This window comes from Podarcis bocagei (genome assembly GCF_964188305.1).
Source record: "Podarcis bocagei genome assembly, chromosome: 4".
In the NCBI taxonomy this organism is placed as follows: Eukaryota; Metazoa; Chordata; class Lepidosauria; order Squamata; family Lacertidae; genus Podarcis; species Podarcis bocagei.
In genome coordinates, this window is record NC_138128.1 from 86,008,268 (window position 1) to 86,034,301 (window position 26,034).

The 26,034-nt window shown below is 44.6% G+C and overlaps 1 protein-coding gene across 2 annotated transcripts in view; it reads left to right on the plus strand.

The window, feature by feature from the left end:
- The window catches only part of POLR3A (RNA polymerase III subunit A), a 55,849-nt gene extending 30,493 nt beyond the window's left edge, over positions 1 to 25,356 (plus strand). For both annotated transcript variants that reach the window (XM_081191536.1, XM_081191537.1), the window contains 10 exons: positions 6,941 to 7,027; positions 7,686 to 7,768; positions 11,787 to 11,957; positions 12,878 to 12,971; positions 13,084 to 13,176; positions 17,622 to 17,786; positions 19,722 to 19,886; positions 21,061 to 21,192; positions 22,314 to 22,446; positions 23,519 to 25,356. In XM_081191536.1, coding sequence (XP_081047662.1) covers positions 6,941 to 7,027; positions 7,686 to 7,768; positions 11,787 to 11,957; positions 12,878 to 12,971; positions 13,084 to 13,176; positions 17,622 to 17,786; positions 19,722 to 19,886; positions 21,061 to 21,192; positions 22,314 to 22,446; positions 23,519 to 23,667 — 1,272 coding nt within the window. In that variant the 3' untranslated portion in view covers positions 23,668 to 25,356. The remainder of the gene's footprint in view (positions 1 to 6,940; positions 7,028 to 7,685; positions 7,769 to 11,786; positions 11,958 to 12,877; positions 12,972 to 13,083; positions 13,177 to 17,621; positions 17,787 to 19,721; positions 19,887 to 21,060; positions 21,193 to 22,313; positions 22,447 to 23,518) is intronic.
- Positions 25,357 to 26,034: the final 678 nt, after the last annotated feature.

Consider the following 26,034-nt stretch of genomic DNA (forward strand, 5'->3'; position numbering starts at 1 on the left):
ACCCTCAAAAGTCCTGCTGTGTCAAGAAAAGTGTTTTGTGGACTACAAGAAGTAACTTCAGATTAATCAGGAAAAGCAGGAGAGGTTCACTGAATTGCAGCTGGAGAAACAGAGCCCCAATCTAAAAGATTTCAATTTGCTTACCACAAGGTCCTGACAGGATTTGGGAGTCTGACTGATGAGGCTACTTCCCTATCAATATTGATCCATCAGCTGTTTGAGTCGATTTGATTCATATTTCTATGCCGCTTTTAATTCAAGCGAATCGAAAAACAGCCTACAAACAATAAATAACAATAGCAAAATAGAACACCACAAACACATGTTTTGGAGGACCACAAAGCTCATACACTGCTTGATTGTAGGAAAAACCTCAAAGCAGTTTACAAAGAAGATAAAACAATGATATTATCACAGTAAAAGTTTACAACAGGCTTCTTCAACCTTGGCCCTCCAGATGTTTTGAGACTACAATTCCCATCATCCCTGACCACTGGTCCTGCTAGCTAGGGATCATGGGCCAAAAACATCTGGAGGGCCGAGGTTGAGGAAGCCTGGTTTACAACAATAATGTAAAACAGACAAAAAGTTAAGCAACAATAGATTAAAACAAAACTCTTAAGTAACTGGGTAGGCTTGTCTTACAAAGAATGTTTTTAGCAGGCACCAAAAAGAGCACAGTGCCTGCTTGATCTCACTAGGCAGGGAGTTTCAAAGCATAGGTGTTGCCACACTAAACCATCCAGTTCTTACACTTGCAGAACAGGTATTATGGGGCGCTTACTTGTAGGTAGTGCCAATTCTGCTGATCAGAGTGGTCAAGTAGACATATGTGGGTGCTCAGGTGATCTCGGAGATAAACTGTTCCCAAGTGGTTAAGGGCTTTATATGCTAATAGTAACACCTTGAACTCTGCCCGGTACTAAATCAGCAACCAGCGCAGATGTTCTACGTTGACAAGTCCTCATTCGTGTTAGCAACCGTACTGCAGCATTCTGCACTAGCTCCTGGATCAAGCGCAAGTGAAGCCACACATAGAATGTGTTGCAGCAATCCAGTCTGTCCCTTCAATGCCTCTGCTGTATATAATGTTGTACAGTGGTGCCTCAGGTTAAGTACTTAATTCGTTCCGGAGGTCCGTACTTAACCTGAAACTGTTCTTAACCTGAAGCACCACTTTAGCTAATGGGGCCTCCTGCTGCTGCCGCCCTGCCGGAGCCCGATTTCTGTTCTCATCCTGAAGCAAAGTTCTTAACCTGAAGCACTATTTCTTGGTTAGCGGAGTCTGTAACCTGAAGTGTATGTAACCTGAAGCGTACGTAACCTGAGGTACCACTGTATTCATGTTGTTTTATTTTTAAAATTATTCAAATAGTCTGTACATGTAAGGTTCCCTGATGAATCCTCACCACATATACCTTATATTAAGGGAGCCTGCTCTTTTTATTTAGAGTTCTGCTTCCACCATTGTTTCCACACAATACCTTACTCAATTTTTTAAAAAATCCATCGCACACTGTTGTGGGGTATATGTATGGGACAGACAGCTCAAGACTTTCATGTTTGAGAATTAAAGAGAATTCATTAATGCTTATTTACAACATAATATAATAGATTTGCTTATTGGTAGACAGCAAAGTATCAGATATCACTACCAATTGGAGAAAATAGTACATTAACTGTAACAGTGTTAGTGTTGCTTTAAGAAGATTCCCATGAACTTGTTCTAATCCTTACATGAAACCATTAACCAATTACCTGCTTATCTCCACCTCAGTTAACTCACAAGTTTATTCAGAGGACTTCACTGGAAATCTTCTCTCTGGTCAGGAATTTGCCAGTTGCTTGCTTGAGCCCTCCCGAAAGCTGCTGCTGGAGGTTTCTTCTCTCTTTTGGACCTCCTTAGCTTCTGCCTCCAGTGATTTCAGCTCTGGCATGAGCTTCTCACTCTTCCTCCTCCCCAACTGTTGCTGCTATTTCTTTCAGGCTCTCTCTCTCCAGGCTTCCTCTTCCTCCTTCAGAGTCACTTCTTGACTCAGCTTCCACAACTGAACCCCCCAAAGAGTGTGACAGGGCCGGCCCGCCCATGAGGCAGGCTGAAGCAGCTGCCTTGGGCATCAGAATCCCAAGAGGTGGTGCCCACCTCGGCCACCAGTGGAGAAGCTGCTTCCGGCGAAACATCGCCGAAATCTCAGGAGATCTCGTGTGCTCCGTGAGATCTCACTGCAACCCATCGCTGCTTCACAGGTGCCACACACAAGCCAGGTGAGGGGCGCTTCAGCAGTGGGACACCACCATCCCGTTTTGCCTCAGGCGGCAAAACGCAACAGGTCCCATCCCCCCGAGTGCTGAATCTGCTTCCACATTCCACACCAGCTAGAACTCTCCAACCCATGTATTCACACTGAAATTCTGAATGCTCATTGGCCTATAACTGTGGACCGCTGTTGGGAAGGAATTTTCACAAAGGGACCAATCATAAACAGACTTATTTTGGATGCTCCTGCCTGATGCATAAAGGTTGAGGTGCACTGATTAATTGAAACCTCACATTTTACATAGTTACCACCCCTTAGCAACACTGACAGTTCTAACTGCCACTTGGCAGACTGTCAGCGGAACTCGCATATAATGTTTACCTTTCTGGCTCTAGCCAAGAGTAAATGGCTGGTGTTTTCCCCCTCTTTGTACATTTAGAATTTTCATACTTTGTGTGTGTCCCTATTATCACAGTATTCTTGCATTTAGAGAGTTTGGATTTGATATCCCGCCTTTCACTCCCTTTAAGGAGTCTCAAAGTGGCTAACATTCTCCTTTCCCTTCCTCCCCCACAACAAACACTCTGTGAGGTGAGTGAGGCTGAGAGACTTCAAAGAAGTGTGACTGGCCCAAGGTCACCCAGCAGCTGCATGTGGGGGAGCGGAGACGCGAACCCGGTTCCCCAGATTATGAGACTACCGCTCTTAACCACTACACCACACTGGCTCTATTTAAACTACCTCATCAAAAATGTAGTTTCTTCTGCAGGTGACAGCAGAGGTACCCAAAAAAAACCAGACAAGAGAGTGAAACCCCAATAGAATAGCTGCAAACTATTCTCAGCAGTTGCTGAGGGAACCGAGTGGTGATGGCCTTATCGTGTCAGTCAGTGGGGGGGCATTTCTAAGTCTCCACTGTTGCTAGGTTAACTTTAAATAACCGTATTTTTCGCTCTATAACACACACCTGACCATAACACGCACGTAGTTTTTAGAGGGTGAAAACAAGAAAAAAATATTCTAAACGAAACAGTGGATGTATGATTTTTGTGGTTCATGCTGTGGCCACAGACGTGATCTGACGGTGAGTTTGGGGTAGCCCAATGCAATAATCCTGAGGATCCATGTGGATCCATGCTTTGTAGCCATGTGGGGTGTGTAGAGAAGGATGCGGCTAATAATGCAGGCGAGGGGTCTATGGGGGGAAGGAACACGCATGGGGTGTGTGGAGAAGGATGCGGCTAATGATGCAAGAGAGGGGTTTAAGGGGAGAAGGAGCTTGCGTGGGGTGTGTGGAAAAGCAGTTTTCGGCGAGCTGAGGGCGGAGGGAAAGAGCACTGTTGCTTTAAAGGAGCCAACCGGACAGCAGCCACTTACAGCAGTGTAAGCAGCTCCTTTCCTCTCCCACTTTGCTCCTTCTCTCCCTCTTTGCTGCTTTAAGCAGCTAATGGCGAATCCCCTGCAACCCAAATCCTGCTCAGCGGATCAGCTGAGACGCTGGGAGAATAGTAATTTCCCCCTCTCCCTCATCCTGTGCCCTCCTGTCCCCAGCAGCCTTTTAAAAACTTTTTTACTGGTTTTCACTGCGCTCGTGGCTCAGAGCCCTCCTGTGCCCTGCCGTCCCTCTGCAGCCTCATTGCTCCGTTTAGAGAGCGCATGGACCTTTGCTAGCTGAGGCTGCAGCAGCCGTTGCTGGCTACGAGGCACTTTTTCCGGCTCGCTATGGCTCCCGTCTGTCCCTCCTCCCATGTAAGCGGCTGCTGCCCGCTTTGCTGCCATGGCTCTCCTTCCCTCCCTCCTCCCCAGCTCCTCCCCCTCCTCCTGGCTGTAAAGCAAGCAAAGCTAGAGCCCCGCAAAGCAGGACAGAAGCCCTGCAAGCGGCTCCCGCTTTGCTTGACTGACGGCAGCCATGGCTCCGGTCGAGTGCATTCGCTCCATAACACGCACAGGCATTTTCCCTTACTTTCTAGGAGCAAAAAAGTGCGTGTTTTGGAGCGAAAATTACGGTACATTTTCTGAAACTACAGTAGATGCAGCAGTTATACTTGCTCCTCTACTTTTTGAATATGTACCATATTTTTCGCACTATAAGACGCACATTTTCCCCTCCAAAAATTAAGGGGAAATGTGTGTGCGTCTTATGGAGCGAATGCAGGCTCCTTGGCTTCAGTGATAGCAACGCGAAGCCTCCGAAGCGCAGTGGGAGCGCTCCCGCTGCACTCCGGAGGCTTCAGGTTCCTTTCACTGAAGCCTGGAGAGCAAGACTCTCCTGGCTTCAGCGAAAGGAACCCCAAGCCTCTGGAGCGCAGCGGGAACTCCCACCACGCTCCGGAGGCTTCAGGTTGCCTTCACTGAAGCCTGGAGAGCGAGAGGGGTCAGTGTGCACCAACCCCTCTCTCTCTCCAGGCTTCAAAGATAGCCGCCTGAAGCCTCCGGAGTGCAGCCGGAGCTCCCGCTGCACTCTGGAGGCTTCGGGTTCCTTTCGCTGAAGGGTAGGTGCCCCTTCAGCTAAGCAAGAGGAGAAATGGAAGGGGCTCCGTTTCTCCTGCCGCTTCGCTGAAGGGGCGCTGCGCAGAGAGGGGGAGAATTTTTTTTTCTTGTTCTCCCCCTCTAAAACAAGGTGCATCCTATGGTCGGGTGTGTCCTATAGAGCGAAAAATACGGTAATTGAGTGAACTTATGGGTCTGACATTGAAATCTGAGGACATTCTCCATTGTAGCAGAGGTCAATGTTTTGTCCTATGGGAAACATTCCTGGTTGTTGACAAGGTATATTGAAACAATAATGAGCCAGGGAAAGCCTGCTTTTTTCTTCTTCGTGGAATGGCTGTCTTTTGCAAGAACTCCGAAACTTGGTTTCTACAAGTGCCTGGGGTTACCACTGCCATTACGGGCAAAGCACAATATGCACATGCTCCCTTGAACTTGAGTACTACTTTGGCATAGCAGACACTGTAAACTCTCTTTTCGCAGGCCTCTGGATTGCAGCCTAACTGCTGAAATGTATTTTGACCCTCTCCGGATCTTGCTCTGTTGCACTGCTACTTGTCTGTTAGCTCAGAAAATAACTCGGTGCAAAAGAACACATTTCACTGTGACTTTCACTGGCTTTGGTAGTGCCTTTTCAAAGACAATCATTTAGTATCCTGTTGACGGAAGACTTTCTGGGGTAGTCTGCCTTACAACAGGGTGGTGGTTAGATTGAAAATGCATGCAAAGTGCTTTATACAATTAATGGCGGAGTGGGGGAGTACATAAATAATGGAGTACATGTTTTAATGTTCATTTTGTAACACTAACCAGTCCTGTATATTAGCAGGGATCATTAATGTAATGATAAGCTGAGAGAGAACTGGCCATTTTTTAAAAAAAAGACACAATTTCATAACCCACATTGGCTAAAAAAGCATCAGAGCTTAAGACTGGAGGTCCATGTTGTCCTGTGTCCTGCTTCCCACTGTGATTTAATCCACTGCCTCCAGGAAGCCCCCAAGCAGAGCATGAAGGCAACAGGCCAATCCTATTACCCCTCATCAGCATTTATTCACTGACATACCACCTCTGAATTTGGAGGCTGCATATAGACAGTCTTGCTAGAAGCCACTGATGCTCTTAAAAACCATGATCCCCCCCCCACTTCCCCTTTCAATTCTATCTTAAGCTAGCAGCCAAATGAATATTGCCTGGCCCAAATCAGGATGTTCCTGAGTTCTCGTAGTTAGTTTATTAAATTCATGCATTACTTCCCACAGTGGACAATCCTGAAGCATTTTAAAGGAGTAACATACAGGGATGCAGCGGAAAATACACACAGTTGTATCCAAAGCAAGACTAGTGAACATTCCATCAGCTCAAGGATTTCTGCTTGCACAACGAAACGTCCACTCTCTCTTCCCCCAGCTTGTTATGGGATTCCCCTGGCTCTATGGAGCAGATTTGGGGAGGGTGCAAGGTTGTGGGGTGGAAATATCTAGTCATTGGTGCAACCCAAATGCCCAGAAAATCAGAAAGGTTGTTACCTGGCACCAAAATAGCGACAGAGTTGGCACCAAGCAGGTCTCCCTGGGGAGAGCATGCGATAGACCGGGAGCTACTACAGAAAAAGCCTGTTCTTTGGACCCTTTATGTAGGTGGCAAACAGAGAAGAGCCTCAAAGCACGATCTTGGGGTTCAGTCAGGTTAGAGAAGCTCCTCCAAACACACCTTCTTATCTCTTGCTCCTTTCTGGTGTCCTCCCCCTCCGCCAGTCCGACTGAATTTTGTGCATCTGCTTTTTGCATTCTGTTAATACAGGTTCCCAGGTCTCTGTATGTTAGAGAAATCTTGGCATAAGAGAAATATTCCAGAATCTCCTCCTCCTTCTTTCCCCGCCTCTCTCAGCTTTGTGAGATGTATATAAAGTCAGAAAAGTCCCCAAGATTCTAGCAGAGAGAACATCTGTAATCACTTTATTGCTCCTTGGCAGGTAGCTATTTCAACTGCTTTCCAAAAGCAACTTGAAGTGTGCAGTTGTGGCATGAAATGCATTTTTGAGTCACTTTTATGCTTTACGGCTTTTTTACTAATGCAAAATACTGCCAGATGTTTATAAGCTAAGAGTCTCCATAGCAGCCGGGCTGCAGAATATAAGGTGGAGAAGCCTTAAAACGTGCATTTTATTTTATTTTTTGCTGTTGTTGCAGGAAATTAAAAAATTCATCAAAGCTATGTCCGAGAAGATCAAGAAAACCAGGGACAAGTATGGCATTAATGACAACGGCACAACAGAGGTAACGTTGCTTGTGGGTTGTGTGCTAATTCCATACCCTTTAACAGATGAAGATAGGGGCACTATTTTTTGCATGTAAGCTTGTGTAATACACCCTTAATTCCCATACAGTGGTACCTCTGGTTACGTACTTAATTTGTTCTGGAGGTCCGTTCTTAACCTGAAACTGTTCTTAACCTGAAGCACCACTTTATCTAATGGGGCCTCCTGCTGCTGTCGCGCCACCAGAGCACGATTTCTATTCTCATCCTGAAGCAAAGTTCTTAACCCGAGGTACTATTCCTGGGTTAGCAGAGTCTGTAACCTGAAGCGTATGTAACCCGAGATACCACTGTACCTGGTATCTCTGCCAGAACTGCCCATTCCCACTGTCATTTCATAATGCTGGACAAAGTGTTGCTGGACAAAGTGTTGCACAAAAACCCAACCCTTAAAGTTTAACCTCCAATGATTCTGGATATATGTACTGAATAACAGCTGCGGCTTAAACATATTCCATGACTTATTATCTCGCTTACTGCAGGGAAGGGGGAAACAGAAGTGAATGTCACTGTTGGTTTTTTCCTCTGTGTTTTCATATTGTGCACTAGGGGAATGCATAATACATGCCCTGTCTATTGAATTCAATTCCTAACTGTTCTGGCTCTTTATTGCTTCAGCCGTATGTTTTGTACCAATTGGACCGGATTACTCCAACCCAGCTGGAGAAGTTTCTCGAGACCTGTAGAGAGAAGTATATGAGGTATGGATAATTCCCTCCCCTCTCCCCCCCGGGTAGGAGTGAATGTCATTTGAACTGATTTAGCCAAATCTGATTATAAGTCGGTGAGAAACTGATAGAAAGTATTCTCCTGCTTCCCGGGCAGAACTTAGGAGGTCTGAAGCGGGAGGCAAGTTTTAGCCAAAGTTCAGTTTCTCCCTCAGATGTTTGTCTCAGTGTCAATATAGCTAAAAAGAAAAGTAGTAATGAATCTGCAATTGTTACATGATTCATGCTAATATGGCAATGACCAGCTTCCCTCAGATTGATTGTAAAGTTGCCCATCTCCCCTGATACATAGTTAAATTCCTTGCATACTTACTACAGTGGTACCTCAGGTTAAGTACTTAATTCATTCCGGAGGTCCGTACTTAACCTGAAACTGTTCTTAACCTGAAGCACTACTTTAACTAATGGGGCCTCCTGCTGCTGCCGCGCTGCTGGAGCACGATTTCTGTACTCATCGTGAAGCAAAGTTCTTAACCTGAAGCACTATTTCTGGGTTAGCAGAGTCTGTAACCTGAAGCGTATATAACCTGAAGCATATGTAACCCAAGGTACCACTGTATTTCCCCAAACCTAAAAAGCATTGCAGCTTCCCAGACTAAAGGATCATCCCTTTCCTCCCCACCCCCCACCCACAATTACATTGTTCTGGGGTTTCTCCCAACCCCCAGAGCCATGGGGGGGGGAGCGGAAGGGGGAAGCCCCATTGCAGAAGCCCTCACGCATGGCTTCGGGCAGAAGCCATTAGGTCAGTGGTTCTTAAAGGGTGATGGGCAGGACAGGATGGCAAGTGTGGCAGAAAGATTCAATCAGTATTATATTTTGGGCATAATTCATGTTCTTGTGGAGCCACAATGATTTCTATTTTCCGGATGCCCTGTGATCATATTGTAAAGTAGTTGTGTTCTGTATTACAAATCAAGCATTGCTGGGAGTTGTTTTGTTTTGTTTCCCAATGTATTTCTTACCAGTAAAAAAATTGGGCAGTTTTTTCCTCTGAAAGTGCGTCCCAGAGAAAAAAAGTTTGAGAACCACTGCGTAAGGTGAATCCACCTTCACCCCACCCACCCGCCGTAATTTTTTGTACTTATGATTTCTCCAGTAGTAAGAAGCACACATTTTAGTCCTTGCAGTCAAACAAAATATAAATGCAAGCACCTGAGATTTCCCAGTAATACTACTACTGAAACTAAGGGTATTATATAGCAGGACATTTCCTGGATGACATTCAAATTTATTATTATTACAGTATATATTTAAACAAATGTTATTACATTGGATGCTTGAATTGGATTGAACAGTAATTATGAAACACGACAATTGCAGAGATGGTGGTCCTGCTGCCCTCTAGATCAGGCATCCCCAAACTTGGCCCTCCAGATGTTTTGGGACTACAATTCCCATCATCCCTGACCACTGGTCCTGTTAGCTAGGGATGATGGGAGTTGTAGTCCCAAACATCTGGAGGGCCGAGTTTGGGGATGCCTGCTCTAGGTGCTGCTGCAATGCAGCTCCCATAATCCCTGATCATTGGCAGTGTTAATCGGAGTTGAAGTCCATTAACATCTGGAGGGCCTCAGTTTCCCCATCTCTGCATTGCAGTGAAACGCTATAAATAGTCTTGCCTTTGGATGCGCTGATTGCCTTCCACCAGGTGGTAGCAAACTCGGAAGGCTCCAGATTACGAAACGGAAGGAGATCTGAAATTATCCTGGGCCTCAAGTTCTCCAACTATGGACGGCTGCTGCATTAACTAATAATAAATCCCACTAAGCAAACTATTAAGTTTAAGCATGTTGTGCCTATGGTTTCTCGGTCATTTAGGTTTTGAAATAGGAGGTATACTGTATAAGAATAATGCTTGTTTTAAATGTCTGTGCTAGCTTTTAACCCATAACAACATAAAAGCAACTTCTATGAGGAACAGCAGCACTAAAACCATATTGAAAATGTATTGCAGAAGCAGCAAAGGGGCACATAAAACACTGAATTGCGAATGAATTGACTTGTGTGTAAGATCACCAAAAAACAGGACTATTGGGAGAAGCAATTTCCCTTCCCAGCCCTCATGGAGTGGATATTTTGGGGTGGGTTGATTACACACACACACACACACACACACACACACACACCCCAATCTAAATATTCTGTCTCGGCATCAGCGGAAAGGAAGTTACCTTTGTTTCCGAACTGCCTTTATCCTGAATCTTGACATTGGTTTGGAGAAGGCTGAGGCTTTTTTTATACTGGGAGAAGACAGTACTAGTCTTGAGGCTGTTACTGCTCTGGGAGTTGATTTGCTTTATGTAGAGAAGGTCCATAATATGCCGTAGGATTGTTTCGCTGGGATTTAACGAAGGGTGACAGCTGTCCTCTGATCTTCTACTTGCTTCGTTGCATAAGGTCTCTCGCTAAGCATATTGCTGCTGTGACTCTGTGCATCTTGGAGCCTTAGCTTTGCCCTGCCAGATGAGGATGGTTAACAAATGGGATTTAAAATAATTGTTTGATGTTGACCTCCTTGGCTGAGATCACTTAGCCTGTGCACAAGAAAACGACAGTGCTGATAATATTCATTGGGGTATTCACATCGGGGCTGGTCCAGTGACCTTGGTAAGGGCACCAATTGAATCTCATCTACCAAATGAACTCATGTTGATATAATAAGACACCTTTTTCATGTCATGGGGTTCATGGCCTTGATGCTTCTAGTGTTCACTGTCTCCGTGTTGTTATTTGCTGTCAAATGGTTGATATGTTTTATTATAGGGTAAAAAAACATTTTGTCTGCCTTTGAAGGCATTTCAGAATAGGGTAATTATATATAGGAGACCCTGATTGTTACTGGAGGAGCTGAAGGATGTTCACAGATTTATCTGGGAAGCCAATTTTCAGAAGGACAGTCCACAGAGCATTACGATTTACATTGTCGAAGGCCTTTGTCAGATCAAAAAATGCCATATACAGGGGCTGGTTTTGCTCTCTGCATTTTTCTTGAAGCTGTTGAGCAGTGAAATTCATTTCCACTGTCCCCCTAGAAAGCCGAAAACCATTCTGGGATTCAGGAAGGGTAGACTTGGATATTGTTAGGAGACAGTTTGCTAAGATCCTTGCAAGAATTTTGCTGGGCACAGCTAATAAAGAGATACCTCGATAGTTTCCGCAATCCATTCTATCACTTTTTTAAAGAGGTTGATAATTTTGGCATCCCTAAAGTCTGCTGGGATCTCTTCTCTCTCCCAGATTTTTTCGATGAGCTTCTGAAGTTGTTTAATTTCAATTCTGCCCACTTTGAAAACTTCGGCAGGTATCCCATCAGGTCCGCTGGCTTTGTTGTTTTCCATTTGGGTAATAGCTGTACACAACTCTCCCAGATTTGGAGATACTGCAAGCTCATCTCTCACTTGTTTTTTGCGGAATTTGTGAGAGGACCTCAGCAGCTATGGGGGGGTTGCGGTTATGGAGATGTTGGTAATGTTCTTTCCAGCGCAGTGCAATAGCTTATTTATCTTTTAGAAGTGTGGTACCGTCTGCTGAGCGTAGGGGGCATATGCCATGAGGCTTATGAGGGAACAGTTTCAGGCAGCTGATCTTGGGACTTTGCGATTCTGAAGGACCAGGGAGAAAAACAAAATGTGTATTAAATGCACGGCTCTCCTGAACACCTGTGCTTTCACTTTCTTAAAATAGAGTGTTTGACCGTTATATAATATATAGTTGAAAGTGTGCAGCCCATGCCTGATGAATTCTCAGAACGCAGAAAAAGGTGACGGAAAGATTTTGAGCTGTCTGTGCTCCTAGGCTGCGACACAGCTTCTTGTCTTCCACCAGGGTTTTATGATTCCATAGTGCCACACTGAACCTTCTGGGGTTTTTTTATCCAGAGAATGGGGATCTTGCTCCTTAGAGGCTAGCTCAGCCAGGAACTCCCTAGAGTCGACGCGTAGGTGTGAAAATTAATAAATACAGAAGTTTTCTTGGTTTTATAACCTAGGGCACAGATGGAACCTGGCTCTGCAGTGGGAGCTCTGTGCGCTCAGAGTATCGGAGAGCCTGGCACACAGATGACTCTGAAAACTTTCCATTTTGCTGGGGTTGCCTCAATGAACATCACGCTAGGGGTGCCGAGAATCAAAGAGATCATCAATGCCTCCAAAGCCATCAGGTACTGAAGCCGGATTTTATTCTCATCTTGATATTTGAATGGCAGATTTAATTATAACAGGGGGAGGTCTCTCTCTCTCTGTCAACTTGCTAGCTGGAGTCAGAGTCTGGCCACTATAATAAACAGAAACTGACAGGAAGAGGGTAACTACAACATTTGATCTATCCAGTAATTCTTGCCTATGACACAAACATTTGTTGTGATGTCTTCTGAAAAGGAAACAAGTTTAGTAACTCAACTTCTGCTTGCAAGTTGCTTATCGGGCGGGGTGGCGGAAATAAGCTGCAGGGTGATATCCCTTATCTTGGGTGGCTGCTAAATGCTCTTATTTATAGGGGTTCAATGTATTTGTTGCTCTCTTGAGCCAACAAAATGAGACTTTTTTTTTTAAGGTGGAGAGTTATTTCATAGGCCTACCTGTTGATCAAAGCACAAAAATAACGACCTAAAAAGTTACAGTGTACCTGCCATTTGCTACCTCGATCTACGGCAGCAAGATAAAAGGGGGTCAATTTAGTAGCTGATTGCACTATAATTAGTAGACTCTTGATTAACAAAGTCAAGATACTGTGTGAACAAGGTCAAGGCTCATAAGAGGAACCTCCATTCACACAAAAGTGTTGTGCTACGTCTTCCAAGCTATGAGCAAGATTCAGTATCCTTGAAATAATTGGTTTGGGATTCTTCTTACTGAAAAGCAACAAATTTCAGCAGAGTGAGTTAATACCACAGCAGATAACTGCTGAGATGAAGTTTATGGAATTTTTTAATAGATTTTAAACGTACGGGCATCATAAGTTGTTTCGTACAATGTTTAGTTCTCGATATATAAAATAGAATTATTAGTAAGGTTCATGGTACGTAAAGGTAATAAACCAGTAGGCTTTTCACAACGATATGCTTTTGCTGCTTATCTATAGTACGCCGATTATCACAGCCCACCTTGACACGGACGATGATCCAGACTTTGCCCGTTTGGTCAAAGGAAGAATAGAGAAGACACTACTGGGAGAGGTAGACGGTGCCTTATTGTTGCTTAATATACAATATTTCCCATTATGGTTCTGCACTGCTGTGATGCTTATTAAACAATGAGCACGGTTGAATTTCTCTTTTTGACTTTCAGATTTCTGAGTACATTGAAGAGGTTTTCCTTCCTGATGACTGTTTCATTCTCGTCAAGCTTTCGTTAGAGCGGATTAGGCTGCTGAGGCTGGAAGTGAGTGTGTCCCCCTCCCACTGATACTGTGTTCGAGAAACTGATTTGCCACAGGGGTGCCTTCAGGCAGGGCAGATACCGCAGTGAAAATTAGCGTGGCTTTTTCTGTAGTGCTTTAATTTATTCTAGTTATTGGTCTGTGGTACCTTCAATATGTTAATTGCTTCTGCAGCATGCATCTATGCACATTTTCAAAGAGAATTAATGTTCTCTGCTAGTTTCCCCCTAACCAGATTTGAAGGGAGCAGGGAGCAGATGGATCAGGCTAGCTGTCTTTCTATTTCCAGCCTGCATCAGTTTCACACACATTTATTCATAGGAACATAGGAAGCTACCTTATAGAGACTTTGACCATTGGCCCATGTAGCTCAGTAAGGTCTACATCGATTGGCAGCAGCTCTTCAGAGTTTCAGACTGGAGACATCAAAGCCCTACTTGGAGATGCTTTGGATTGAACCTAGAGCCTTTAGCAAAACACATGCTCTACCACAGATCTACAAACCCCTAACTCTCTTCTGATCCCTTTCCATGTTAATCTGCATATTTTTTTTAAAAAAAGCCCATGAACAGTACAGTCATACCTTGGATCCCGAATGCCTTGCAAGTCGAAAGTTTTGGCTCCCGAGCACTGCAAACCCGCAAGTGACTGTTCCGGTTTGTGAACTATTTTTGGAAGCTGAACGTCTGACCTGGCTTTCGCGGCTTCTGATTGGCTGCAGGAGCTTCCTGCAGCCAATCAGAAGCTGCACTTTGGTTTCCGAATGTTTTAGAAGTCAAATGGACTTCCAGAACAGATTCTGTTCGGCTTCCAAGGTACAACTGTAGTATCTAAATTCATATTTGAATATCTTTGCAGAATATGTATATATGTACCATAGTTTTTGCTCTATAAGACTCACTTTTTCCCTCCTAAAAAATAAGGGGAAATGTGTGTGCGTCTTATGGAGCGAATGCAGGCTGCACAACTATCCCAGAAGCCAGAACAGCAAGAGGGATTGCTGCTTTCACTGCGCAGGGATCCCTCTTGCAGTTCTGGCTTCTGAGATTCAGAATATTTTTTTCTTGTTTTCCTCCTCCAAAAACTAGGTGCGTCTTGTGGTCTGGTGCGTCTTATAGAGTGAAAAATACGGTAGTTTATATCAACATGCATATTTCAGGATAAAAAAATAGAAATCTGTATGTTGGTATGCCTTTTCTTTTGAGATGAGAACTGCGTTGCAAAATTTGGGAAAATGCAAAATCCAAAGGATAATTGCACTCCGATTTGTGTGTTAGTCTGGAGGTGTGAATTAGGTCACCTTGTTTGAAAATCCAGACTAAATGAAATTTTCCTCCATCCCTAGCTGCACCAGGATTTGTAACCCCAGAATGCCTGGTTGTTGTTTCTCATATGCAGAAGCATCCAAATGTCATTTACACCTGGGGTCCAAAGTGGTGCATCTTAACATTAATCTGCACCATGTAATTACTCTGACCATGTAAGCTGGCTCATAGAACTTGGCTTGCAGCTGCTGCGCAGACAATATTTTAAATAAATTTCTGATGAAATTCTGAGCAGGCAATTCCTGGAGTGATTTGCACTGATCTCATTAGGGCATGTAAAACTAATATTGTCTCAGACCCAACTAATGCATCAATTTCTGCTCTCTTGAGGGCCCCCACAGTTCATCCACCTCTGTAATCCCTGAGACCATATGGCCCCAAGTAATCTCTCTACAACAGCATTGGGTTGCTCTTGCCACTACGCTTATCTTGTTGGTCCAGACATGGCAATGGGCAGTGAGCAGTAGCAAATCACAGCTGTTAGGTTACGAGGCAGTGGCTAGCCAGAGTTGGTCCAGTGAGTTCCATGGCAGAGCAGGGATTTGAATATGGGTCTGCTCTATCTGCATCTACCGTGTCACACTAACTCTGAGACTGACCTGCTGAGTGCCTGAGGGCCCTGCTATGCCTCTCTCCATCTGGCCTAGGGCGGGGCCTGACAGGCTGAAGCAGCTCCTGGTGGACAAGCCACAGGGCTACTGCTTGACCTCCTGGTTGGCCTCTACACCAAGTGCAGTTACCACTCACTGCTTCAGAGGGACAGGCTTGTCTTGGACTTCCTCAAGTGGGAATGGACCCCCTGATTATTGAAAGCAATGTGGGCAAGTTCCTCCTCAACAGTGCCTAGGCAGGCTACCCAGAGACAACCTTCACCCTACCACTGGTGGTAGGCCTGATAGCCCCACCATCTCCACCATGGCCCGCTACTCGAGGACCCCAGCCAGCACAGCATCTGGCTGAGCTGGCTTAACAATAGGCATGATGTGCATGTGTGCATTTTAATGAACTGAACAGAGTGAAAAGTTATGAGTCATGGGGGTGCAGAGATTGTGTGAATGAACTTAGGGCTTAGCTTATATTTTAATTGCTATTTTGTTAATGTTTGTAATATTGCTTTGTAGATTCTAAATGCTGCATTGTTAATCACATGACTTGCCATAATTGTGAGGTTTACCGTATTTTTCGCTCTACAACACACACCTGACAATAACACGCACGTAGTTTTTAGAGGAGGAAAACAAGAAAAAAAAAATATTCTAAATGAAACAGTGGGTGTATGATTTTTGTGGTTCATGCTGTGGCCACAGACATGTGATCTGACAGTGAGTTTGGAGTAGCCCAATGCAAAAATCCTGAGGATCCATGTGGATCCATGCTTTGTAACCACGTTTTTGCACCACTGCGGCCCCAGGCAACAGTGGGTGCGTGGTTTTTTTGGTGCAAGGTGTAGCCATGGACAGGCTATGTGATCTGATGGTGAATTTGGGGTGACCCAGTGCAAAAATCCTGAGGATCCATGTGGATCCATGCTTTGTAACCACGTTTTTGCACCACTGCGGCCCCAGGCAACAGTGGGTGCGTGGTTTTTTTGGTGCAAGGTGTAGCCATGGACAGGCTATGTGATCTGATGGTGAATTTGGGGTGACCCAGTGCAAAAATCCTGAGGATCCATGTGGATCCGTGCTTTGTAACCACGTTTTAAGTGGGGAGGGAAGGAAAAGCACTCAAGGGACAAGGAGCATGCGTGGGGTGGGTGGAGAAGGATGCTGCTAATAATGAAGAAGAGGGGTATAAGGGGAGAAGGCTCCTCTCCTCTCCCACTTTGCTCCTTTAAAGCAAGCAGGCTCTGCTTTTCTCCCTCCTCCCCGCTCATCCCCAGCTTAGCGAGCTGAAAAACTTTGCTGCTATGTAGCGAGCTGAGTGGGGAGGAGAGAGGGACAGAGAGCCTGCTTGCTTTAAAGGAACCAAACTCTCCTTTCCCGCTTTGCTCCTTTAAAGAAGCAGGCTCTCTGTCCCTCTCTCCTCCCCACTCAGTGGCTCTTCTCCCACTTTGCTGTTTCAAAGCGAGCCACGGAGGAGGGAAGGAAGGGGAACCATGGATCCTCTGCTCACGACTGCAGCAGATCCCCCCCGCCACCCGTAGGCATTCCCTCCATAACACGCACAGACATTTCCCCTTACTTTCTAGGAGGGAAAAAGTGAGTGTTGTGGTGCAAAAAATACGGTAGCTTATTTTTTTAGTTGCTGTTTTGTTTAGTTTTTTATAGCTTGCAACTGTTTTATTGATCATTTGTTAATTATTTTATATGATGTATGCTGTATTCATGATGTGCTTTTATGTTATGGTTATTTATTGGTTGTAAGCCGCTTTGAGATTCATTTGAATGAAAAGTGGCCTAGAAATACAATCAATCAAATCAATCAGCAGTGTTAGCCAGATGAAATTAGAGAGTCCTGACCTCCTGTTAATTTCCCTGTTTGAGGCTGAAGCTACACATGGCACAGAATGAGTTGGGAAAGTCCTGCAGTGGTAAACCAGCCTCTTCCGCTGTAGGTACTACTTTCATGTGAATGAGTAGTCAAAAGACCTCTCTTACAATACATTAGCATATAAGGAAGAAAGGTTTAGAGCAATCCTCTCTTAGTTCAGTACATCCTTTTTATCTGTATGAGGTCAATTGAAATGGCACTCAGCACAACCAGTTGCAGTCTGAAGTTGCACATCTGTGCAATATGTAGAATGACTGTAATTCATGCACCCAACTTGAGGAGCATGGGGGGCGTACCTGGGAGTCATTACTTCCAACATTACATTGAAAATGTAAGAAGAGGATGTATGGGTCAGTTGTGCCGCCCAAAGCCTCCCTCAGTAGCATGAGGCTGAAATGGACATTCCCCTCAACTGTCACACATTTCAGAACTGAATATTTTGGGGGCTCCTGGGCAGTAGCGAACATTGCCTGGCCAAATAGAATAGCATCTTGTGAAGGCCGTCAAATAATCGCTTTCAGAGCTTTTGCCAGACTAGTGTCTTGGACACCGTGTAACAAATTGCATGCCCTCGGAACTGCGCCCAGTGTCGAAATAATTATGCAAATAACAAAGTGACATTTGTGACACAGGTTAATGCGGAGACTGTGCGGTATTCTATTTGTGTCTCGAAGCTGAGAGTGAAGCCTGGGGATGTAGCTGTTCACGGTGAGGCCGTTGTCTGCGTTACTCCCCGAGAGAACAGCAAGAGTTCAATGTACTATGTCTTGCAGTCTCTGAAAGAAGAGCTACCAAAAGTAAGGACTTTCCACCTTCCGTGTGTGATGCTCGACAACAAATGCATGTGCTCAGATCACAGCATTCAAAGGATTTCACTGCATTAGTGTGAGAATTCTTGAAAACCTCTGCTAAGAATACCCCCGTTTCATTTCTTACTTTTTCCATCTTTCCCCCGAAGAAGCTTTTGTAATTTGAAAACATATTGAGCATCTTGTACCTTTATAAATTTGTGCATATTTAACAGAAGCGGATCTGGGTATTGCCCTCTTGCTGTTGGATGAGCCTATTTTACATCATGATATATATTTTGCTTGTGTTTGTATGTATATGTAGAGAGATCAGATTTTATTACATACCATTTTTCAGCCCAAAGGCTCCCTAAGCCATGACCTGCAATATAATATAATATAATATAATATAATATAATATAATATAATATAATATAATATAATATAATATAATATAATATAATATAATATAATATAATATAATATAATATATTATAATATAATATAATATAATATAATATAATATAATATAATTACACACACACACATACAGTAAAGTACAATAAAATGCCTTCAGTCATTCAAAAAATAATACTGGGGATCACAGTGTAATTCTTTGGCGATCACTCGTGGCCGAGTAAGATTGTCTTCCATGAACACGGTCTTAACAGTGAGTCCGTAAGTTACTGTGGCGGTCAGTTCTGGATCCACACAGCCTTTCATAGTGGGGACATAGGTTTCTGGGCGGGAGTTGATCACGGTGAGGATTTGCCAAACGTGCCTTCCTCTTAGCTCGTTTCTCCCTTTCAGTATAATAAATTAGGTGCTAAACCTTCAGGGTGCCGTGTTAGTTTTACTGAAGCTCTTTGGGAAGTTCCTCTTATGGATAACTTCACAAATTTGCTTGAAGTGGTGATAGGTGATTGCTTCTCTTAATTACGGTGAGCACACTCACTATTTTGTCAAAGCAGTGAAGCCTTTGGTGCCCATTGGCTGAGTAGTAATGATGTCACAAAGAAGAATGATGTCACAAAGAAGCTGAGCAATAGATGGAAGCTTAGGGAAAGAGAGCTCAGGGCTGAGGTTTGCTGAAGGAAAGAGAGCCTGGCAGGCTGAAGAGACAGGAACTGGAGGGATGGGGTAAGGAGAGAAAGAGGGTGTACAGGAGAAGGGGACCCTTGAAGAGGATGCAGAGGAGCCAAGGAAATAATGAAGGGCAGAGAGTGGCATGCAGGAACTGGGGGAAGAGGAAGAAACCAGTGGGAGGAGGTGTTTGAAGAAACTGATTCGGTTTGGTTGCAATTGCATTGAAAATAGCTTGGCCTTTCAAAAACAGCCAGTTCCCTACCAAAGCCAAACTATTTCCTTTCCAATAAAGAAATCAAATAACTACGTAACAAAATCAGTTGAGTGTCTAATTGAGGTAGACTGATCTGTGCCGGATGCATATTATTCGGGTTGCAAAAATGCACACGCCAAGTGAAAAGGCACAAAGTATAGAAGTCCCTGAAGACCATCCTTTGTAGGAATTCTGTTTTTATGTTGCAGATTGTGAGCCCTAGTTATGTGGACGCCTTGCCTTCAAGTGTTCTGACTGCTTTCCTTCACAGTCACAGCACACATCCGTGGAACTCCCAAGCAAATATGAAGAGCCAGGGGTGGAGGCTAACCTGTAGTCATCCCAATGTTGCTTGATTTCAGTTCCCATTATCTCTGACCATTAGGCTATGCAAGCTTGGGACTGATGGGAGCTGGGAGTCACCTGCATCTGGAGGGCTACAGGTGTGTCACTTCCAGTTTAGGCAATATTAAACAGTCACTGGAGGAAAGAGCAAGGAGGGCAAAGAGTGGGGTTTTGATTGCGATATCTGGTCTATAGCAAGAAGCATTTATCAGGGTATCTGTCTTCTAGACACTTTATTTGATTTCCTTTCCTACATAAAGGTGGTTGTGCAGGGCATCCCGGAAGTGTCTCGCGCTGTCATTCATATCGATGAGCAGAGTGGGAAGGAGAAGTACAAGCTGCTGGTGGAAGGTGACAACCTGCGAGCTGTCATGGCCACACATGGAGTCAAAGGAACAAGGACTACTTCGAACAACACTTACGAGGTAGCCATCAAGAGGGCATTGGCGATATGAGCTGGCGGTGTGTGGAATAGTGGTTGAGTGATGGAGCCTGTGGAAGGTCCTGGTTCAAATGTCACCTTTTCCATGAATTTCCTAGGTCATGGGTAGGCAAACTAAGGCCTGGGGTCCTGATCCGGCCCAATCGCCTTCGAAATCCAGCCTGCGGACAGTCCGGGAATCAGCATGTTTTTACATGAGTAGAATGTGTAATTTTATTTAAAAAGCATCTCTGAGTTATTTACGGGGCATAGGAATTCGTTCATTCCCCCCCCTAAAAAAAATATAGTCTGTCCCCACCCCCCCAATGTCTGAGGGACAGTGGGTTGGCCCCCTGCTGAAAAAGTTTGCTGACCCCTGTCCTAGGTGGTCTAAGGCAAGCCATGTTCTCTCAAGACTAACTTCTTCCCCCCCCCACCCAATCTACAATATGGGGTTAATACAGATTGCAGCAAGGTAATATAGTGAAACACTCTGAACACTCAGAAAGCATTATTATTATTTATTGAATTTATATACTGCCCTATACCCAGGGGTCCCAGAATGGTTCACAGATAGAAAACCACAAAATACATAATAAAAATAAAAGCAACAACCCAATAGCTCCCCCCAAAAAAACCCCCACATTTTAAAAGGGCATAGGCTGTCAGTAAGATCACCCAAAGGCCTGGTTAAAAAGGAACATTTTTGCCTGGCACTATAATGAAGGCGCAAGGTGAACCTCCATGGGAAGAGCATCCCACAGACAGGGAGCTACTACAGAGAAGGCCCGTTCTCTTGTTTCCACCCTCCAGTCCTCTCAAGGAGGAGGCGCGTGAAGAAGGGCCTCAGAAGATGATCTCATGGTCCAGGTAGGTTCATATGGAAAGAGGCGGTCCTTGAGGTATTGCGGTCCTGATCCATTTAAGGTTTATAGGTCAAAACCAGCATTCTATAGGCATCCTAAGTGTGATAATGAAGAAAAATGCTACCACTGGAAGCTACTGCCTGCAAGGAGGCAGGGGCAAGCTCGGCTGCAAGCCAGGGCAATTTTTAAGCCAAAATATGTGGGAATGATTGTAGTTTGGGGGAAGGAGTTGTTTTGGAAAATCACAGTGCTTATGTGCCAGCGGAATCAATGTTTTGCCACTTCCCTAAACAACATAATTTAATCCACTAGGTCGAGAAAACCTTGGGCATTGAGGCTGCCCGGACTACCATCATCAATGAGATTCAGTACACTATGGTAAACCATGGTATGAGCATTGACCGGAGGCATGTGATGCTGCTGTCTGACCTGATGACATACAAGGTTTGTTTTCTCCCTTTTCATTGTTTTGCCACCAATGCACTTGGCCCCCCTTCCCTCAAATAAATGTAAATGAAGAAAATACCAGGGAAACACCTATACGAGTGTTGCTTGCTGCAATATCCACATGGTTTACTCCCTTCCTAGGCACCTGCGTAGCAAAGAGCATCATGATGGGCATCCGTTTACTGTACTGACATACAGTATGTCTTCTAAGCCCAAATTAAGGTTCAGGGTGGCTGTTTTTCCTTTGGTCCAAGTAATCAGGAATATGTGAATCATTCGGATGTGCCCTTCCAGGAATGTCCACACATATCCTGCCCTCTGCCCCCACTGGTGTACCCAGTTTCCTTCCTCTCTGCCCATCGCCACAAGAGTGAGCAGTGTGGGCAGAGTGAGCAGGCTGGTCTGTCAGCTGCCGCTCTGCCATACTCTTTCCACTTGCTTTGTTGACTGGGAGAGGTCAGCCTCTACTGCCAGCAATTGCAAGAGACATTGACACTTCCCCACACCTGATTGGCCATTAGCCTAGGAAAGGAAAGTTGGCACTCAAGAATCAGTGGCCTAATATAATAGAACAATAAGAAACTAAACATAGGAGGTCTTAGGCTGTTGTACAGTCATACCACAGGTTAAATATGCTTCGAGTTGAGCATGTTTGAGTTGCGCTCCTCGGCAACCCGGAAGTAACAGAGCGCGTTACTTCCAGGTTTCGCCGCATGTGCAGATGCTCAAAATGACGCCGCGCATGCGCAGAAGCAGCGAAAAGCGACGCGCGCGCAGACGTGCCGTCGCTAGTTACATTTACCTCTAGATGCGAACGGGGCTCCGGAACGGATCCCGTTCGTATCTCGAGGTACCACTGTAAATGTAAAAAAATATGTTATATATGTATATGTTGTATTTGAGAGGAGGCGGGCAAGACAGTTGTTCCAAATCTCCTTTATTAACAACCGTGCTCAACAAATTATTATGCATCCAAATAGCTATCAGTGTACACTTGCCCAGGACAAGAAATGCAACTTCATCCACCATATAAATTTGCCTTCTTCGTACAGAGTCAAAGCCTTTGTTGAGCATGAATTAGCTTATGAGGTTCCGCTGTCTTCCTTTTCTCGGACTAGGGTGAGGTTCTGGGGATTACTCGGTTTGGCCTGGCAAAAATGAAGGAGAGTGTATTGATGCTTGCTTCGTTTGAGAAGACGGCAGATCACCTCTTTGACGCTGCATATTTTGGGCAGAAGGATTCAGTGTGTGGTAAGTGTCTCGGGTGATGAATCTTGCCACTAAGCACAGCTCTCTAAATGTATCCTGGCTGAAAATGGGGGAAGTGGAGCATGGCCTTTTTTGTTGTTGCCACTTACTAGGGAATGATCTCTCTTCCTACTCCTTTTTTCACCATGGCCTTGACATAGTGAAGTTGGTTTGCAGGTAATACCGTATTTTTTGCACCATAACACTCACATTTTCCCTCCTAGAAAGTAAGGGAAAATGTCTGTGCATGTTATGGAGGGAATGCCTATGGGTGGCGGGGGGGATCTGCTGCAGTCGTGAGCAGAGGATCCATGGTTCCCCTTCCTTCCCTCCTCCGTGGCTCGCTTTGAAACACCAAAGCGGGAGAAGAGCCGCTGAGTGGGGAGGAGAGAGGGACAGAGAGCCTGCTTCTTTAAAGGAGCAAAGCGGGAGAGGAGCCGCTTACACGAGTGTAAGCGGCTCCTGTCCAGTTTGTTCCTTTAAAGCAAGCAGCAAAATAGCTAAATAGCAGCAAAGTTTTTCAGCTCGCTAAGCCGGGGATGAGCGGGGAGGAGGGAGAAAAGCAGAACCTGCTTGCTTTAAAGGAGCAAAGCGGGAGAGGAGAGGAACCTTCTCCCCTTATGCCCCTCTTCTTCATTATTAGCAGCATCCTTCTCCACCCACCCCACGAATGCTCCTTGTCCCTTGAGTGCTTTTCCTTCCCTCCCCACTTAAAACATGGTTACAAAGCATGGATCCACATGGATCCTCAGGATTTTTGCACTGGGCTACTCCAAACTCACTGTCAGATCACATGTCTGTGGCCACAGCAAGAACCACAAAAATCATACATCCACTGTTTCATTTAGAATGTTTTTTTTTTCTTGTTTTCTTCTTCTAAAAACTACGTGCGTGTTATGGTTGGGTGCGTGTTATAGAGCGAAAAATACGGTAATTGCTTTAGATCAGTCTTCACAATTGTAATATGTAATATTGCTGTAGCTAATCTCTTAAACAACCTCTGCTTCTTTAAGTCCATGATGCACATTGCATGAGAAATATGCGGCTTTAATCGTTTTTTATTGATCTTCTCTAGGCGTTTCTGAGTGCATCATTATGGGTATCCCAATGAACATTGGAACTGGACTTTTCAAGCTGCTGCATAAAGCTGACAAGGAAGCAGACCCCCCAAGAAGGCCTTTAATTTTTGACAACCCCGATTTCCATATTTCCCTTACTACGTAGCAGCTGGAGAGCAGCAAGCAGATGGCATATTTTAAACTGGAGCTGCATGTCTCTCTAAGTAGGGTTTGGAGGCTGGATAAGTGAGAGATCATGATGTGCGCAACTGATCCGCCACTGCTGCAGGCGTTTATCTTTTGTGTACTTAATCCGCAGTGAACTTCAGCTGACGGCGTTTGGTTTTTAAAAGCAATAATTTTCCCTGCTACATCAAAAACCTGTAACGTGGATTGTGGGACACCAAATCCCTATGAAAGGGAAGACGCTTAACGTTTTTGCCTGGATTTCTGTCAGAAGCATTAGCTATAGTAATAGGAAAGATTTCTGCTTCCTCTACCAGCTGTGATAAACATCTGTCAGAGTGTCCAAAGTAATTTCCAGTTGGATTGATGTCAAATAGGTTGTGTTTGCTGTCCTATGTAGTGCATATCCTTTTCTGTTAAAGTTTGCTTCCCAAGTACACTTTGTGTGGCAACTTCTTAGAAAAAAGGGGGGGAGTGGCCCGAGAAATTCTTTATATTTTGGGGCCATTTCACACCATTCCATGTAGATTCCACCACAGAATAACTACAGAAAGAGAGAGGAAGGCAGAGGGGTGGGAATCAAAATTGGCTCTGAATGGTAGTGAATTGAATGGGGAGGAGCTATTGGGGGTTAGCATTGGGATCATGGCCAACACTGATTTTATTTATTAGGAGATTCAGAGAATGATCTTACCTGCTAAAGTTCAGGAGTGCAGGCACTGATACACTGACTATTTCTCCAGCTTGCTTAATACACAGTTATGTTAATGATGAGCTAATGGGAATGACTGGGAATTGTGCAAGTGGAGGCTGTGCAAGTGAGTCTAGTAGACATACCTTGGGTTTACTCCCCAGAGCAATGATATTCTGTAGGTAAGAAAGCTGCAAAACTCACTTTTGTAACATCTGACACTTTTTATATTGCTGAATGTTGAAGAGTTTGTGAGTAAAGTTTTTAAGTAAATGAAGGTACTTGGAACCCTTCAATACTTTTATAACAAGTAACATGATGGGGAAAACTAGATGAGGAAATGAAGGCAATGCCCCTCTCTCTCCCCGCCCTTATTGTTTAAATTATCCCTTTTCAGTTCATATTGATTCATGCATTTCACGTTGGTCCTAAACTACTGTACATTGTTTATCAGAGAGCAAATGTTTAACTGATTCGCAATTATATTTGTGTGTGCATGTTAGTATCACCCCCAGCATAGGAATTAAGGTCATCTTCTGGTTTGTTTGCTTTTTTTGTTAAAGAAAAATGATAATGTACAGCAAACTGCATGATTCTTTTTTTGCTAGGCATAAAGAAACAAATTCTGAATACAAAGAAAGATAATACGAAAAAATAGTGATAATAAAATAAAATAAAATTGGTAATGCAGCCAGAATAGCATTCATGACCACTCATTTGCTTATTTTCTGGATGCCTTTTTGAAGGTGAAGACTGTGATGGAGACAGTACTTCAGAGCCTTCCAGATAAAGCCAGACTAGAGTAGAAGCCAGTCCAGAAGATGATCCAGATCTAAACATGAACTACCAAATCTCTCCTACCACTAGAGGGAACTGAGTGTAACAACCCATATAAAAGCTGTGCTGAGCTGTTAATAGCACCATGGACTAAAAGGTATGAAGCTGGAGTACTAATGAGATGATTCCCACCCCCCTAAATTCACTACAAGCTACTCTGTATTTGGGAGGCTATGGGGCAACAAAGACCACTGTGTGATTGCAGTTTGTGCTTTGTATGGCAGTTTGCAAATTCTTCTTTGAGCCAGTAGCGGGTCTGAATGTCAGATCACTATCCCCAGTTTTGTGGATAATGTTCTACAAGACAGGTTGGTCCTCAGAATCCAGAAGCTTCCAAAAGGAAGTTCCCTTCCAAAATGTGAACAGTTTCGAGGACTTCCGGAGGCGGCGCGAAACAAGCAATGGCGGTCCTCTTTGCGCTGTGAAGAGGAGCTCCGCAGAAAAGGGTCGTTCGCTGCGGCACAGCGACGACCCATTAAGAAAAACCACGAGCAGAGTGAGCTCGTGGCCGTGGGACTCGGCGGGCACCTGGAGCGACCCCCAAAACGACGAAGGGACCCCGTAAGGGGCTCCGGAAGCGCGGAGGGGAAGCGGTGCTGAGAGTACATCGCTCTTTCTGCGGGAGCGAAGCCGCGCGGCTGCTGCTGATGAGCGCCGACCTTTCTTCCTTAAGCATTGGACTCCAAACTACTTACTCGTGAGTAAGAAACACTTTAAATCTGGAATTACAAATTGTTAAATTGGCTGAAAGCGGGAGACGAGAAAAAGGAAGTCCGTCTCCCGGTAGCGCTTAGAGATCAAAGGCAAAGGAAACGACAA